Source organism: Lissotriton vulgaris, chromosome 12 (genome assembly GCF_964263255.1).
Source record: "Lissotriton vulgaris chromosome 12, aLisVul1.2, whole genome shotgun sequence".
NCBI classification, from domain to species: domain Eukaryota; kingdom Metazoa; phylum Chordata; class Amphibia; order Caudata; family Salamandridae; genus Lissotriton; species Lissotriton vulgaris.
Window position 1 is genome coordinate 793,143,402 of NC_141700.1, and position 17,506 is coordinate 793,160,907.

Below are 17,506 nucleotides of genomic sequence, written 5' to 3' on the forward strand. Positions count from 1 at the left end.
AAGTTATGAATCAAAAGGTTCAATTCTGCCCTGTGAACACAGATTTTGTAAGGTGACTTTTAACTCCTCTCTAACGCTCAATGGGACTCGTCTTACTTTGTAAACTACGGGTTGAGCTTGTATGCAATGCTTTGAAACCTTTCAGTTTGTCCAGTTGCTCACGAAAGAGGTTTTTAAAGTCACTTAATATATCTGTTATAGGATTAGCTAAGCTACAGACATGGGCCAGATGCATCAAAGGGTTTTGCCCATTCTGTGTCTATGGGAAAATATGTTCATGCATAAGGCCCATAGTCCTCAGGCAGATCTCCTAAAACAATTGGGACAATAGCACCAGGTTTCAATAACAAACCAATTTCAGCTTGATTCTGACACCCAAAATGTTTTTCCCTTTTACAGCCACATAGATCTTAGTGACTGTTTTTCTACCCATACAACTCACCATGGCTTAGAAAAAAACTCAACAGTTCGATGTCTTTCTCATCAAATGCCTTGGGATTCACATCAGTATGTCTCGACAATCTGTCCCAGTTCTCAAAAAACGTGGTATCCCTCAGAATGGTGATTGGAGATCCTGAATCTGCCATAACCTGTAACGTAACACCATCAATTACGGCCTCACATGAGGAACCCTTAACGGATGTATATATAGACTTACACTCTATAATTAACACTACATTGTTGATTGACTCTGTGCATGTATCTGTTTCAGTATCAACACTACTAACTCTAACGGTGTTCTTATTGCTCCTTCAAACTGATTGAAAGTGGCCAATTGTTTTGCAAAACAAACAGAGCTTCCCCAAAGCTGGCCACCCAGTAAAATTGCTGATGTGGCTCCTAGAACAAGACCTAAAGCATTTACTAGGACCTTGCTTTTGCATGCGTGTGTAGGTTTTGTTCTTGGTGTTCACCAAACAAACTGGTTCTACTTGATGCCTTCCTTCAGCAGTCAGCGCACTCACAGAAGCGTCAGAATGGAACTTTTTAGTCAAAATTAGGGAATTTTTAATGCTTACGAGCAGCTGAACACAAATCAATCACATATGCTCATGTCCACATTTGAGTCAAATTCACCGGTGGAAGCCAAGATCCTGAAAGCAGCAATGTCATTCTCAACTCCTTCATCATCAGCTTGCTTGCGCTTGAAAAAATGGTGACGCTCTAACATAGTGCTAGGCTAATCTGAAAATTGCTTACATAAGCGCTCAGTAGCCTCAACATACAGACTCCACTGGGCGTCACCAGACTGAGCTGCAGGTGCTTGGATTTGTGGCAAATTGTCAAAGAGCAGGAGGCACAGCTATCTCCTTTCACCACTCAATGGTGGCTGTCATACCTAACACCTCTATACCAAGAAGAGCAGGAGGTACAGCTGTCAATTTCCACTACTTTAAGATGGCCGTCACAGCTGACACCTCAATACCAAGAAGAGCAGGGGACGCCGCTGTCACTTTCCACCATTTTAAGATGGCTGCCACAGCTGACACCTCAATACCAAGAAGAGCAGGAGGTTCTGCTGTCACTTTCCACTACTTTAAGATGGCGGTCATAGCTGACACCTCAATACTAAGAGGAGCAGGGGACGCCGCTGTCACTTTCCACCATTTTAAGATGGCTGCCACAGCTGACACCTCAATACCAAGAAGAGCAGCAGGTACAGCTGTCACTTTCCACTACTTTAAGATGGCGGTCACAGCTAACACCTAAATACTAAGAGGAGCAGGGGACGCCGCTGTCACTTTCCACCATTTTAAGATGGCTGCCACAGCTGACACCTCAATACCAAGAAGAGCAGCAGGTACAGCTGTCACTTTCCACTACTTTAAGATGGCGGTCACAGCTGACACCTCAATACTAAGAGGAGCAGGGGACGCCGCTGCCACTTTCCACCATTTTAAGATGGCTGCCACAGCTGACACCTCAATACTAAGAGGAGCAGGGGACGCCGCTGTCACTTTCCACCATTTTAAGATGGCTGCCACAGCTGACACCTCAATACCAAGAAGAGCAGGAGGCACAGTTGTCACTTTCTGTTGTAACGTCTTTCCACTCCACGCGCCGTTATCAACACACCTCTCTGTCTCATGTTGTGGCTACAACACTTTCCACCAGTTTAATATGGCTGGCACAGTTGACACCTCAATACCAAGAAGAGCAGGAGACACAGCTGTCACCCTTCACCACTTTAAGATGGCTGGCACAGCTGGCACCTCAATACCAAGAAGAGCAGGAGACAGTGGTATGCGGACCTTAAATCAATCAATGAAAGCCATCTTGCTCCACCTAGGTTAGCTACCAGCTCCTGGATCTTAGGAAGAGGATGACAATCCACAAGTATGTTAGAATTCAAACTCCTCAAACCAGTGCAGAGCCTAATGTCTCGCAGTTTTGCAAAGTACAAAGAGCATTTTAGCAGTTACAGAAGTTCTTCAGACTCTTAAAATGGCAATTAAAATGCCTATATTGAATTTGCAAGGGGCATACAAGGGGTGTTCCTTCAGTATGAATGCACCCACAGTTTGCATCTGCAGCTCCAGCTGCAAACCATTGTGCAGTTACAGACACTTCAGAGGAGGTGGTGACTGATTTACAAAGGGTAAGAAGTACCTTTAGGCTACCTTCCCCTTTAGGTGATAGCCTCGGAGGGAGTAGCCAGGGGCCAAGTAAGCACTACCTGTTCCCTATGGTATTTTTTTCAAGCGGCACTCGGCGAAATGGCGAGCGCAAGGTAAGTGGTTTTATTTATTTAGTTTAATCTTTCCTGTCGTAGTTGGACTCCAATAACCCCCACCTCACTGCCTTACTCCGTTACCTGTGAGAGCCGCCACAGATTCTTTTTCAGTGGGTGCGCACACGTGGTCAGGCAAAATGCTGTCATTCACAGCGCAAGAGAGCCAATGACTGAAGTGGGCGTACCCAGTACCCCAAAGTATACTGCAGAGGTATACTGCAGTGGATAAAATGTGAATTAAATATTAAACAACCTCAATCCCTTTTACTACATGTCTATATGCATGTACCTTTCAGTTATGATTTTTCTAAATCACATTAGGATGGTAAAACAGTTAAAGCGCTCTCTACCATAGTCCCAAAAATAAATAGAGGTGCTGATTGCCCCATGTTGATTCATCCCTCACCGAAAATTTGCCAAGCCCTCAATCCCGAAAGGTGGCCAGATCAAATGAGGTCTGTGCAGGGGACTGCATTCAAAGAGAAAAACTTATTTTTATCAAAAGAGGGTACTACTTTTAAAATTTCACTTTAACAAGTAGAAATTTACTGTCATTTTCCTTAAAATCCTTTTAAAATGAATTTGCAAACCAGAATCAAATTAGCTTGCAAAATATAAAACAGTTATCTAGTGTTGTGATTTACCTAATGTCACTTATGTGTTTTGTTGATTCTGTAATTTGGGATATGGATTAATTTTTATCCTAATTAAAACAAGTATATTTTTATTTTGGATATGCTGGTTCCATTCCCTTGCAGTGCGGTGGTGACATGTTTCGCCTCTATCCTCAGACGCGTGACCTTCAACAGGTGAGTTATGGTGCCCTAAATAATTCAGCTTTAGAAGTGCTATTGTAGTATTGATATTTCTACTGACATAAAGAGACACTAGTAAGGACGAGAGAAAGGGTTGGGGATCCAAAAGCATGCCTTGCTGAAATACTCAGACCAGGCTGGCTCACTTCCTCTCCTAGCCCGGACTCTTTCCTTTTATCCATTCTGTCTCTCTCCTTCTCTTTCTGATCTCTCTCCCACTTTCTGACTCTCACTGCATTGCCACTTTTAAAAGAAAAAAATACGGCCATTTGTTTATGTTTTGCTACTCTGAAACACCAAGCATAGGTAAGTGAAAAATAATTTTGTCAGGGTTCTTTGGTACAGTGAAATGAATCCTCTGTTTGCTCTAAAAGTTATACTCAAATGATTTAGACGTATTTTAAATATATTTTAACTGATTACTTTATGTGTTTGCTGTTTTAAGTTTACGCCTTTTACCAGCCTCAACTTAAAAATATAAACCAGACTGGTAAGAAATCGGCCATATGGCAACCCTACCTCCCCCTCTCTTTCTCTCTGTGCCTGCTACAGTTAATCCCGGGGATCTGGGGAGAGTGACTGAGGCACAAGCAGTGCTTAATTTGTAAAGAAATAAGTGCCAAGGCCCTTCTCAAGAGGTCTCTGCAGGTTGCACTACCCGTTGCCCCTGCCAGCGCTACCAGTCGCCGTACCAACACAAGCACTAGCAGTCAGACTCTTACAAGGTTGACAATTCAGACTATTCCAGGCCCCCAAAGTAATAAGAATGGCTTGGGTGGGAGGTATTAGCCTTCTTTTTAAATATAAATTGATTTAATAAACAACTGTTCATGTGCTTATCCCTAAATTAGACAGACAGCACCACCATGTGGCAGACTGTCATGAGTACCGGTGTTGACAATTATGTGCTGGTGCCAAGCACCGGGACACACCGGCTCAAATTAAGCACTGGGCACAAGGAGCGGCCCTTAGCTTTCAGTACCTCCTACCTTTTGGGAAACTTTCTGATGGAAAAGAAGGCATGTTGGGTCCTAAGCTCAGAGGTTTTTTTTCAAGGGATGTTGAGGTGCTCCCGAAGAAGTGGTCCATAGCGCCTTTCTGAATTGCAGGTGTGAGGCTCTAGGTTGACCAGATGTTCTATATTTGCAAGGACAGTCAAGGTATTTGTGGGCAGTCCGGGCAAGTGTCTTTAAATGAACCGCTACACGTCCAAAGTTTCAGAGTGTGAATTAGCACCTCGTGGAAGTTTACAACTCTTTGCTATTCAGAAAGGTATTTTACGAGTAATATCTTTACAACTGTGGAGTCTCCTCATGTAAAAAGACAGGACTGTCTTATATTTTTATGTGTGGAGACCCCGCAGTCGTAAAAACACAACTTGTAATATACCTTTGTGAATAGCAACCAACTGTAAACTGACAAAAGTGCAGGTTTTATCTTTGGGAATCAGGCCCTCTGAGTCCTGTAGTCATTATCAAATTGTAGTCCTACTTTTATGTCTATGGCATGCCCAGGTTTTGGCTTCAAAATCTGGTGCTCTTATGAGAGGGCGTACGTGCCTGATGTGAGAATGTGGGTGATGAATCTCATTCAACCAGCCAAACCTCAGCACCCCTCCCTAAAATGTCTGATGTAGTGTTTTAGGCTGAAGAGCCCTCAGTTGTGAAGTCACGGGACACACAGAATGCTGAGGACGCAATGCTTAATTTGAGCCAGTGTTAGCTGGTGGGGGGTCAATGACATTCATTTTTGAGGACCAGCACCTGTTTCTACTCCTGTGACATTTCCCGAGAGCGAGAGAGGAAAAAATACACAAACGGAAAAGAAGGAGGAAGAGAAAGACGTAAAACCTGTCACCAAGGGAGAATGCATGCACCTGCAAGAGTGAGAAAAAGAGGCGGGAGGAGTCTGGTGGTGGATTAAAGAGGCATGAGGTGGATTCAAGACTACGTAGCCTTGGAATTTGGTGCACTGACATGCTGTAGCACCAGCCGCAGGCTTCTCAGCAGAGCTTTGGGCATCGGCACTCACTCTTCCACAAATTAAGCACTGTGAGGACATCCATTTTGTCTCTTTTCTGCCTCCATGAAGGCTTTGCTGGACTTAGTGCTGGAGAGGACCCCCCCCTCCCTCCTGGTTTCCCTGAAAGTGAACCCTCCATCTGCAGCCTCCATGGGGTGCTCTCAGCCGCCAGGATGTATTAAGATCTCAGTGAGTGGAGAGGAGAGAGGCTGCTGGTGCCAGAACCAGCTGCAGCTTACAGGAACAGGGCCAGGCTTCAGAAGGAAACATGGAAACATGGCTATGTTCGGTCCAGGGACATGGGGGCTGCGTGGGGGCTCTGGCCGAAGACATGTCATGACCCTCCCTTTCTCGGGGACGATGGGTGCCTTGTTCCTGCCCCAGGGACAGGTGCACCCATGGGCAGAGTCTCTACCTGCAGTCACACAGCAGAGAATCGCTGCCCATCTTTCGGTTTACAATGTATACATGAGGTCTCTAGAAGCCTTGAGGTAAACAGCCAAGCTTTGGTGACACTTGATGGATTGATTGAAAGCGTTTATACTGTGCCTCATAGCTTTAAGTGGGACACCAAAGTGCCTTCTGGGATTAGAAGCAAGCACTTGTGCGGGCATGTGTGGTTGGAAGAGTTGTCTTAGCTACGTGCCTGTGTGGGAAGCATTTTTGTGTCATGCGTGGGTGACGAGAGCGGTGCTCTTTTCTTGTCATGGGATGCCGCGGTGTGACGGATGAAGGGTGTCGGAGCGCTTAACACACCTTCCAACTCACACGTTATCACCGTGTGCCACGCAATGTTGATGGGTGTTGCCGACTGGATAAGCAACAACTGTTTCAAATTCAACACCGACAAGACAGAAGTACTCATCTTCGGGAAAGGCAAGGGCACACACTGGAACAATGAATGGTGGCCCCCGGAGCTGGGCCCAACCATGATACCCACCGAACACACACGCAGCCTTGGCATCATCCGTGAAAGCCAGCTATCCATGAAGAAGCAAGTCTGTGCTTCCTTACGCTCCGTATGCTCAGGAAGGTTTACAAATGGCTGACGACAGACACCAGGCACACTCTCATGCATGCTCTCGTTACCAGCCGACTCGACTACGGCAACACCCTCTATGTAGGAATAACAGCCCAACTCATGAAGAAACTTTAGACGATCCAGAACACAGTGACCAGGCTCACCCTTGACCTCCCCAGGTGGACGTGCATAACGCCTCACCGCAGGAAACTCCCCTGGCTACCAGTCAGGAAGAGATGCCGGTACAAACTACTCACCCATGCATGCCAGGCATCACACAACGAAGGACCTGTGTACCTCAACCAACACGAGACCTTCCACCAGCCCACCAGGAAACTCAGACCCGGATCCCTCGCTCTAGCTGCCGCCTGTCGCCTCTGCCAGACATACAGCGGAAGCCGCTCGTTTTGCCATTTGGCGGCCAAGATCTGGGAGGAGCTCCACCTTCACATCGGAGCCGCATCATCGCTCCAGCAGTTAAGGAAGGACCTCAAGCCTGGATGTTCAACCAATATGAGAACTAGCAACATCACCTGATAGCACCCCGAGAACCTCACGGGGAAGCAGCTGCGCTATACAAATCATGATTGATTGATTGATTGAATGACAATATCACAGCCGATGTCCAGGTGAGTGTGAAACCGCTCCAGGACTGTGCTGGCAGCCTCAAAAACTTTCTTTTTTGTGTTAGAGGGCGAGGCGGTGAAGTTGACGTGCTTCAGACCGTGGAAGTAATAAGCCCCACCCCTTCAAGGCTCCGCCTCCTCCCACACGCGTGAACATTTTTCAGAAGTTGCCAAGTCTGGCTTAACATCACACACACACAATTTGGTGACAGTAAACTGTAGAAGTGTGTGAAACTCTGTACATGGAATATTACATAGGACACTGCGGGTTAGAAGGTGCAGGACACACATATGTTCCAACCTGGCAGACTTCTTCATCTGCCCCTACGCCAATGTCTACCTGCCCCAGTCAGACTCCAGACTTCTTCATCTGCCCCTACGCCAATGTCTACCTGCCCCAGTCAGACTCCAGACTTCCACATCTGCCCCTACGCCAATGTCTACCTGCCCCAGTCAGACTCCAGACTTCTTCATCTGCCCCTACGCCAATGTCTACCTGCCCCAGTCAGACTCCAGACTTCCACATCTACCCCTACGCCAATGTCTACCTGCCCCAGTCAGATTCCAGACTTCCACATCTACCCCTACACCAATGTCTACCTGCCCCAGTCAGACTCCAGACTTCTACATCTGCCCCTGCGCCAGTGTCTACCTGCCCCAGTCAGACTCCAGACTTCTACATCTGCTCTGCGCCAGTGTTTACCTGCCCCAGTCAGACTCCAGACTTCCACATCTACCCCTAGACTAATGTCTGCCTACCCCAGTCAGACTCCAGACTTCTTCAACTGCCCCTACGCCAATGTCTACCTGCCCCAGTCAGACTCCAGACTTCTACATCTGCCCCTGCGCCAGTGTCTACCTGCCCCAGTCAGACTCCCGACTTCTTCATCTGCCCCTACGCCAATGTCTACCTGCCCCAGTCAGACTCCAGACTTCCACATCTACCCCTAAACCAGTGTCTACCTGCCTCAGTCAGACTCCAGACTTTTTCATCTGCCCCTGCGCCAGGGTCTACCTGCCCCAGTCAGACTCCAGACTTCTACATCTGCCCCTGCGCCAGTGTCTACCTGCCCCAGTCAGACTCCAGACTTCTACATCTGCCCCTACACCAATGTCTACCTGCCCCAGTCAGACTCCAGACTTCTACATCTGCCCCTGCGCCAGTGTCTACCTGCCCCAGTCAGACTCCAGACTTCTACATCTGCCCCTGCGCCAGTGTCTACCTGCCCCAGTCAGACTCCAGACTTCTACATCTGCCCCTGCGCCAGTGTCTACCTGCCCCAGTCAGACTCCAGACTTCCACATCTACCCCTACACCAAGGTCTACCTGCCCCAGTCAGACTCTATACTTCCACATCTACACCTACACCAATGTCTATCTGCCCCAGTCAGACTCCAGACTTCCACATCTACCCTTACACCAATGTCTACCTACCCCAGTCAGACTCCAGTTTTCTACATCTGCCCCTGCGCCAGTGTCTACCTGCCCCAGTCAGACTCCTGACTTCTACATCTGCCTCAGCGTCAGTGTCTACCTGCCCCAGTCAGACTCCAGACTTCCACATCTACCCCTACACCAATGTCTACCTGCCCCAGTCAGACTCCAGACTTCTCCATCTACCCCTACACCAATGTCTACCTACCCCAGTCAGACTCCAGACTTCTACATCTGCCCCTGCGCCAGTGTCTACCTGCCCCAGTCAGACTCCAGACTTCTACATCTGCCCCTGCGCCAGTGTTTACCTGCCCCAGTCAGACTCCAGACTTCTTCATCTGCCCCTACACCAATGTCTTCCTGCCCCAGTCAGACTCCAGACTTCTCCATCTGCCCCTGCGCCAGTGTCTACCTGCCCCAGTCAGACTCCAGACTTCTACATCTGCCGCTGCGACAGTGTCTACCTGCCCCAGTCAGACTCCAGACTTCTACATCTGCCCCTGCATCAGTGTCTACCTGCCCAAGTCAGACTCCAGACTTCTACATCTGCCCCTGCGCCAGTGTCTACCTGTCCCAGTCAGACTCCAGACTTCCACATCTACCCCTACACCAAGGTCTACCTGCCCCAGTCAGACTCCAGACTTCCACATCTAACCCTACACCAAGGTCTACCTGCCCCAGTCAGACTCCAGACTTCTTCATCTACCCCTACACCATTGTCTACCTACTCCAGTCAGACTACAGACTTCTACATCTGCCCCTGCGTCAGTGTCTGCCTGCCCCAGTCAGACTCCAGACTTCTACATCTGCCCCTGCGCCAGTGTCTACCTGCCCCAGTCAGACTCCAGACATTGCTGCCTCTTCATCAGGTTCTCCCTCCCCAAAGCAGACTTCACTAGCCCTCCCCACACACTGTATGTGTGCTCCTGGACGTCAATTCACCAAGAGACCAGGGGTAGCGGAAGTGACTTCACATGCTCACTGACCTTCACTTTCACTCACACATACATATGCTTATACCTACACACGCTTTCACAGATACAAACACACTCTGCCTACACATTCACAAATACACACACTCGCTCTCACATAAACACACTGAAAACTACAAGCACACAACATACATACATACATTTAAAAGCATTATTTTACTTACCTCAGCTGCCAGGAAAAGTCATATTCCAGCTATTCGTACTCCATTTTTTATTAAACTAATAGTGAATAAAGTATTATTATTCACTATTAGTATAATGAAAAAATTACAAAAAACGAGGTGAGTGTAGCCCCTCCCAACGTCCATAAGGACAGCTGCTGCTGTTCCTGTCACTGATTTTGCCACTGCTGACGCCAGGGGTCGCAAAGCAGTGCCGGGGTCACAAGGGGCATGCCAGGGGTCGCAGCAGTGACCCTTAAATGATGTCCAGTCAGTCGAGATCTTTGAATTTATGCTCTTGAGGCTGGCACAAAGGGGAAACAACCTTAACAACGCAGTCATCACATCGCACTACATTTACAACAAAGTCATCACATCGCAACATCCTTTACAACGCATGTCACTATAACGCAGCCATTACATTGCATGTCATTACAACCCATGACCCTACAACGCATGTCACTACAACGTAGGCATTACATCTCAAGTCATTACAACATATACCATTACAACGCATAGTACCTATACACTATCCAACACTTACCCTGGAGTTAGAATAGTAATTTTTACCCCTGCACTATCCAACACTTACCCTACTGTTGCACCCCCTGGAGTTAGAATAGCAATTTTTACCCCTACACCATCCAACACTTACCCTACTGTTGCACCCCCTGGAGTTAGAATAGCAATTTTTACCCCTACACCATCCAACACTTACCCTACTGTTGTACCCCCTGGAGTTAGAATAGTAATTTTTACCCCTACACCATCCAACACTTACCCTACTGTTGCACCCCCTGGAGTAAGAATAGTAATTTTTACCCCTACACCATCCAACACTTACCCTACTGTTGCACCCCCTGGAGTTAGAATAGTAATTTTTACCCCTACACCATCCAACACTTACCCTACTGTTGCACCCCCTGGAGTTAGAATAGTAATTTTTACCCCCACACTATCCAACAATTACCTTAAATGTAATGTAAGGGTATGTATGCGTTCTAATGGTATACGTTGTAAATGTTTGCTTTGTAACGTCATACCGTCGCACAAAGGCATGGGCCAATCTTTATGGGGAAGGGTAGACATGAGTGGGCACAGTCAAACACAACACCGAAGGTGCATAAGTATAAAGCGGTCCGAATGAATGAGCGTTTAGGTATCTCATTCTCTTCCTCCTCGTTTGTGATCTCAGAGTCCGGGATGAATTAAAACCTGCTCTGGTCTGTCTGAAGACCTCAGCAGTGACTGCTGCTTCTGGATCGGCAGACATGAGTCACGAGGCTCTGTGTCATCAGTGTATTCATAGCATGGCTGACCATGGCTCGAGAGGACGTCATTTGATGACCTCATGTAGACAGTGGACAACAGGAGCAACAGCAGAAATCCCTAGGAAGACCCTTATCTGCAGCAAACCTGCCACGGACCCCATGATCACCCGTTGAACCTAACCGAGCAAGAAGGCGGGAATTGTCAGGAAGCCCCGTTACCGGCATGCAGTTAGATCAGTCTTATATAGCGACTCATGGTCAACGCTGTCGAAGCCAGCTGGAACCCTAGAGCCTCTATCGACAGCCTTAGGAAGCCTTTCAGACGCACAAGTCTGGGCCCACCCAGGAAGGAGAAAATTGACCTCAAATCTTCGACTACATGACGAGGGTCTGGATTCCTAGCTCTAGCCATATCGCCTCTATCCGTCCGCCATTAATGGAGGGACCTGAAGACCCATCTTTTCAAGCAGTGCCTCATTCAAGCGTAGCCGCCACCACCTATTGAATCGCCCTATCTCTCAATCCCAGTTTCTTCTGATACTCTTCTGCAAAAATTTGCATTGTTGTATCCCTGGCTCTCAACCCTAAGTGCCCCCAAAAACAAACATATACGTACATGATACATCTCATTAATATGTGGAGGGCTGATGGTAGATGGTGACACTTTCACTAAAAGGACCAGCTGGTGATGGCAAAGTGACTGACTGAGAGGTGTTGACTTCTAACTCCTTACATAGATATTAAAAAAAAATATCTTAACAAATAAGGCTTGTTAGTGGGAAGTAAGTCTTGAGAGCTACTGGAAAATTGGATTCAGGTTCCAAGCTCTCTACGTCTTCCTGTGGTAACTATTTCACTGTACACACCCCAACCCCTTTAGTACATGTAAAGGCAACCTTTCTTTCTACAAATCCGAAATATATTGCTTACAGTTTTCGGTCATGCATATGAAAATGAGCAAGTGATCATTACTTCAGCCTGCAGAGATAGTGAATATATCCATGTATCGTATTTAAATTATTACGGGCTTGATTGTTTTTCTTTCATAAGAGGTATCTCAGAAATTGATGTAAGGAAGAATAGACAATAGTAAGTTACTTTGACCCCACCAAACCCCTTTGTTTATCTGATATCAACACGTGGCGGCAGCGGTGGGATCGCGAGCTACCTTGCTAGCCATTAGCTCGCACCTCAGGTTAAGACAGCCTCTTACCTCTTTTTGGGCTCCTCCTCCTTCTGCTTCCACTCAATCTTGGTCTTGCGATACAGCAGGTTCATTTCGGCGGGCAGCCGCTGGTTCGCTCGGCTTTCACTGCCACCCTGACCAGACTGGGTCAGTGCGCCGTAGGCCCTGCACGTTGAGACGGCTCCATCCTGGAGACCAGTAGTCATCGTCCATGGACTAGCGACTCCAAGGGGATGGTGGACGACGCCAGCTCACAAAGCTATGGTGAGAAGGAAGAAAAGCTTTAGAAGCCAGATAGTAATAATACAACTAACTTCCATCTATGCAAACACAGAAACTCTGATATACAAAATAAGCTGGAGGCAGACACTAAAAAAGATAAAACGTGTCAGCTATTTTTAAAAATAGACTGCAACCTAGTAATTGAACATTAGAACTGAGTTTGGCGCAAAAGCACCTGAAATTATGTTTACTTGATTATGGCAAAACCATGGTCCTCAGTGTCAACACAGGGGAATGATTGTCCACATAGCTATTACATATCACTGCATTGGTACACAACCCACCCCCTCCTCCTTCGGGTAGTTGCTGTGCACTCCAACATGGGGTAGGAGTCATGTACACCAAGACAGGGTAGGAGCTGTTCACCCCAAGGCAGGGTAGAAGCAGTGGTGCACCCCAAGATGGGGTAGAAGCACCCCTTTGGTCACTCATCCACAACATCAGACCCCTTCGTCTGTACCCTGGGGCGTGTTGGTAGCAGCGCCTGGGGTATGTGACGTGCGAACTGTCTCACTCATCCTTCCTTCACGTTCCATGAAGCCGTGCACCCCGAGACGGGGTAGGAGCACCCCCCTGGTCACTCATGCACAGCACCACACCACTTCTCCCGCAGGCCCATGGCAAGCAGTATTCTCATCAAGCGCCCCTCCTGGTGCAGCAGGTGCTGCGGTACCGGGTCAGTTGCATGAAGTACCTCACACATGCCCCAGGGCCAGGACTCCCGACCCTCGGGCTTTACAAATACACATAACAGAACCTACAGTGACGTGCCCTCTCTCATTGGTTCTTAACCTGTGGTCTGGGGACCCCCAGGGGTCCGCAAAGCCTACTCAGGGGTTCTGCGACTGCTTAGAAAATAAATAAGGAAGCAAAACCCACAATTTAAAATGTTAAGACGTTCTGTAAATGTGAAGGAATATGAATTTGGAGGCTAAAAATTAAATTAGTATCCTCAGATTCTTTAATGGAGCAGTGCAAGAGCCTCAAATAGAATACAGCCTGGATGAGGAGGGGCCGCACTTGAATTTAGGAAAACTCCATGCTTCATATTATCAAAATGTTGATTTTTTAAATATTTGTTTGCAAATTGAATTGTCTCATAATTTGTGCATTTGTTTGATGACTGCCTGTTTCTGTATTTGCTGTGTATTTTTTGTGGTTCAAATCATCAAAAAATGCTTTGGCCGGGGTACCCGGCTTCCAGTAATGACCCTGGGGGGTGTCCCCGGATTGTAATAGTGATTGACTAGGGGTCCAGTAATGATTAGTGGGGGTGCACAGCAGTCAAAAGGCTTAGAACCACTGCACCATCTCATGGGCTGCCTTCTGCTTCTCATCCCCACCGGGAGGTCACGCACCTGCTGTTCCCTTTCTCAGTTTTCATCTTTTTTCCCCCTAAATGGAATTATTTACATATCTTTGTCCGCACATGCCCCTCTCCCACAACAACTTCTTCACTAACAAAAAATCCATATTTCCAGCTTTTCCTTGATTGTTCTCTTGCATTTAACATTTCTGATTACATTGTACATCCCTCTGTCTTTCCGCAAAACCTAATTTATCCATCAATGTGGGAGACCTTATATCCTGTTCTCTGTAAAGTGCTTCGGCATTAAAAGCTATAAAATGAAATTGGATGCAGGCCGCAATATCTGAAACATATCACCCGGTCTGCAACAGAGCTTAATTTGAGGCAGTGGTTTCTGGGCTCAGTACCAGCACTTAGTCATCAACAACAGCGCTTTTCATTAGCACCCGTTAAGGACACATTCCTTTATGGGGATATTAAGTGATTTGCTCAGAATCACAGGATGTTGAGCCAACGCCGAGACGCGAACTTGGTTCCCCAGCTCCGGAGTCGGCAGCTCTTGCCATTACGCCACATTCTCTCTCCTAACTATCATGGTTAGTAGTTGTTCCTGTTATAGTCGGCGCTAACGGGAGCAATGGGCTGGTGCAACTGCCTCCTGACGAGAGCCCCGGCACTTGTTTTTTTACAAATTTACCACTGGTCTGCAATAGAAATCTCGGATTTGTGGGCAAAAGCAGTCTGGATTACGGCATGTCGCGGAGGCAGTAACAGTGCACTGTGAGCTACACAAAAGCCAACAACACGACACCATGAGATGAAAGGTGTGAGGTCAAAGGGGAAGGGTTTCCTGCCTGGTTCTGCTGACATTTTCCAGAATGTCAAATGATGAGATGTGGATACTGGTTTAAGCAACACAGACTGTCTCATTTCAAACTCAAGAGACTTAACTGACACGTCTTGTGGCACTCTGTCAAAGACCTAGATGTTTGGAGGTGGAGAGCTGGGTGGAACAGTTCAGCATCAGTGGAAGCCATAAAAAAAATCAGTGCACACCCTGAACCCTCACTGTGGTACATCAGTAAACACACAGAGCTTCTTGCCCCACCGCCCTGGTGGCGACTGTGTCGTTTGCGGATGTCATTTGGTATAAGCACATGGGTTCTGAGTAGGGTACATACTAGTGGTATGGTAGTGGTAGTGGTAAAGCCATACTGGTTTCTTTGGGGTTAGTGTGAAGGCACCCTCTAACTGACTCTACTAAATTAGGGTTTTATATACCAGAACAACTTCTCGAGGTTGAGGATTCACTCCCCAAAAGGATTCTTCGTGGACACTGATATACACCCCAAAAGGGTGTAGTGGAGGAGTAAGGCCTCATTTTAGTTGGGGTTGAGGGCAGGGAGGCATAGCCTGATTTCAGAGGTTGATGTCAGAAGTGGAACCTATTTCTGATGGATAGGATGTGGGATTCAAGGAGTTGGGTTTCAGTCCATGGCAGAGTCAGCATAGCCAGGTACGAACGGAGCGGTTTTAATGGGTGGGTTTAGGAATCCTCGGATACTACTGTCCAACTAACATCGAGCGGTGAAGGAGTGATGAGCTCACTGATCCTGGGCTTTGTGAAATCCACACAGAACCAGCTTTGTGACTGCCTCCCATTGTGGCTGCTTTTTCAGAAAGAAATAGTCAGCATATTATGTATGTGTGTGGAGATTAGGCAGCCTAGGAAGTAACAAAAAGCAAGTGACAGGGAGCGCTTATTCAGATGCAAATGAATCCGTAGTAAGGTGCCCCTGCTGGTCAAGATCTTCCAATGGGTCCTTTGTCATCCAAGCAGAGATATTCTGGATAATTTAACAATAGCGATGACAAACTACTCTTCTCAGGAGGACCATGACTGAACCAAGGATGTCCTGCGCTTACCTTCTTCTGAGCACAGATAATGCGAACCTGACAAACCAGAACCAGTGCTTTACCAACGTACAGTCTTATTATCTACATCATAAGTCTTCACTCATTACACATGCTTCCGTTTGAAGGAAATGCCAATTGTCCAGAGTCTGTTAAAGACATTCTGCTGGGTCCTGCCAATCTTGCAGGGTTGGTGGCTGCCGAGAGCTCATATAGGGCCACTGTGCTTTGCTTGCTCCTTGGAACAGCCAGCCAGGGTGTCTAAGATGTTCAAGACTTTGTGACTTTCTGTAGATTGTGCTCACAAACAGGTGTTTCTTACTTGAGGGGTCGTAAGGGTGTACAAGGGCGTTCAAGAAATTGATGTTGAGAAAATGGCTTATTTCAACTCCATTCTATGAACTAACCTCATACTGGATACCAGAGCTATAGTCTAGGGTACCCCATTGGCTCAACATAAGCCAGGTAAAGTGTCACCCAGCAAGGTCACGCCATGAAAGGGTGATAGTCCTGTGGGAATACTGGCACCCATACAAGTACATCACGCTTCTCCACCTCCATGGAAAACTACTTACATAGACCATCAAAGTTAGTTGTCGATTGCAGAAACTCCACTGCAAGGTTTGTGCTGTACAAGAAAACATATTCACTCATTCTGTGATCCATAGGGTTCACAAAAATGGTATGAAGCTCTCATTCACAAGATCGTGGGCTGAAGGCGGGATTAGAGCCCAGGTCACGAGGACAGTGGTTCTCAACCTGTGCTCTGCCACTGGGGGCCAGAGAAGCCTCCTCAGGGGGTCTGTGACTACTTAGAAAATTAAATAATATTAACAGATTAATAAAGTGTATATAAATAAAGAGGCTAAATGCAGAAATGAAAACTTTTTAATGCACCGTAAATGTGAAGGAATTTGAAATTGGAGACTAAAAATTGTATTAGTATTCTGAGACTGATTTATGGGAGCAGTGCGAGTGCATCAAACAGAATACAGCATGGACAATGAGTGGCGTCAATTGAATTTAGTAAAGCTCCAAACTTCATATTAAAATTAAAATGTTGGCTTTTTATTATTTATATGCTTTTGCGAATTAAATAAAATGTGCATTTGTGTATTTCAATGTTTAGTTCAGCCATTTTTGTGTTTTGTTTTGTAATTCAAATCATCGACGATGCTTAGGCTGGGGCACTCGGCTAGCAGTCATGACTCAGTGGGGAGTCTACGGATACTAATACTTAGTCGGGGGCGTCCCCGGGTTTGAGTAATGACTTTTCAGGGATCCCCAAAAGTCACAAGGTTGGAGCCACTGCTCTAGCCAGAAGAAGGGACTGCTAGCGTCAGGTGAAGAGGGCGAGGGAAGGGCGTGGCTGCAGGTTCCATCTTGAAAAGCTGACAGCAAGCTTTCTTCTGCATAACCACAACATCTTAGTAAAGGATTCATCTGCCTTGTCTAAAGCCCCTAAATGTTTTGGTATTTCTGCGTCATGATTGTTCGCTCGACTTAGCCTGAGGCCGGGGTAGCTGCAGTGGCGGCTTTTCCGCAGAGCGTCGCCCCGCTGCCTTGAAGCAGCAAAAGAAAGCAAAAATAAAATGATATTAATGTAAAGTTTTTGTCATTTTATTTTGTCCTCCTGCTGCGGCAGCTGCTTGCGGGAGAGAGCTGGACTGACAGAGCAGCCGAGGAGTGGCTTGCCCCCACTCCTAAGTGCTTAATGACTGTTTGGCCGGCCTCCTCG

The 17,506-nt window shown here is 47.0% G+C and overlaps 1 protein-coding gene across 1 annotated transcript in view; it reads right to left on the bottom strand.

The window, feature by feature from the left end:
- The window catches only part of NYAP1 (neuronal tyrosine phosphorylated phosphoinositide-3-kinase adaptor 1), a 449,806-nt gene that overhangs the window by 290,933 nt on the left and 141,367 nt on the right, over positions 1 to 17,506 (bottom strand). The window contains exon 2 of the mRNA XM_086946192.1: positions 12,291 to 12,522. Coding sequence (XP_086802318.1) covers positions 12,291 to 12,469 — 179 coding nt within the window. The 5' untranslated portion in view covers positions 12,470 to 12,522. The remainder of the gene's footprint in view (positions 1 to 12,290; positions 12,523 to 17,506) is intronic.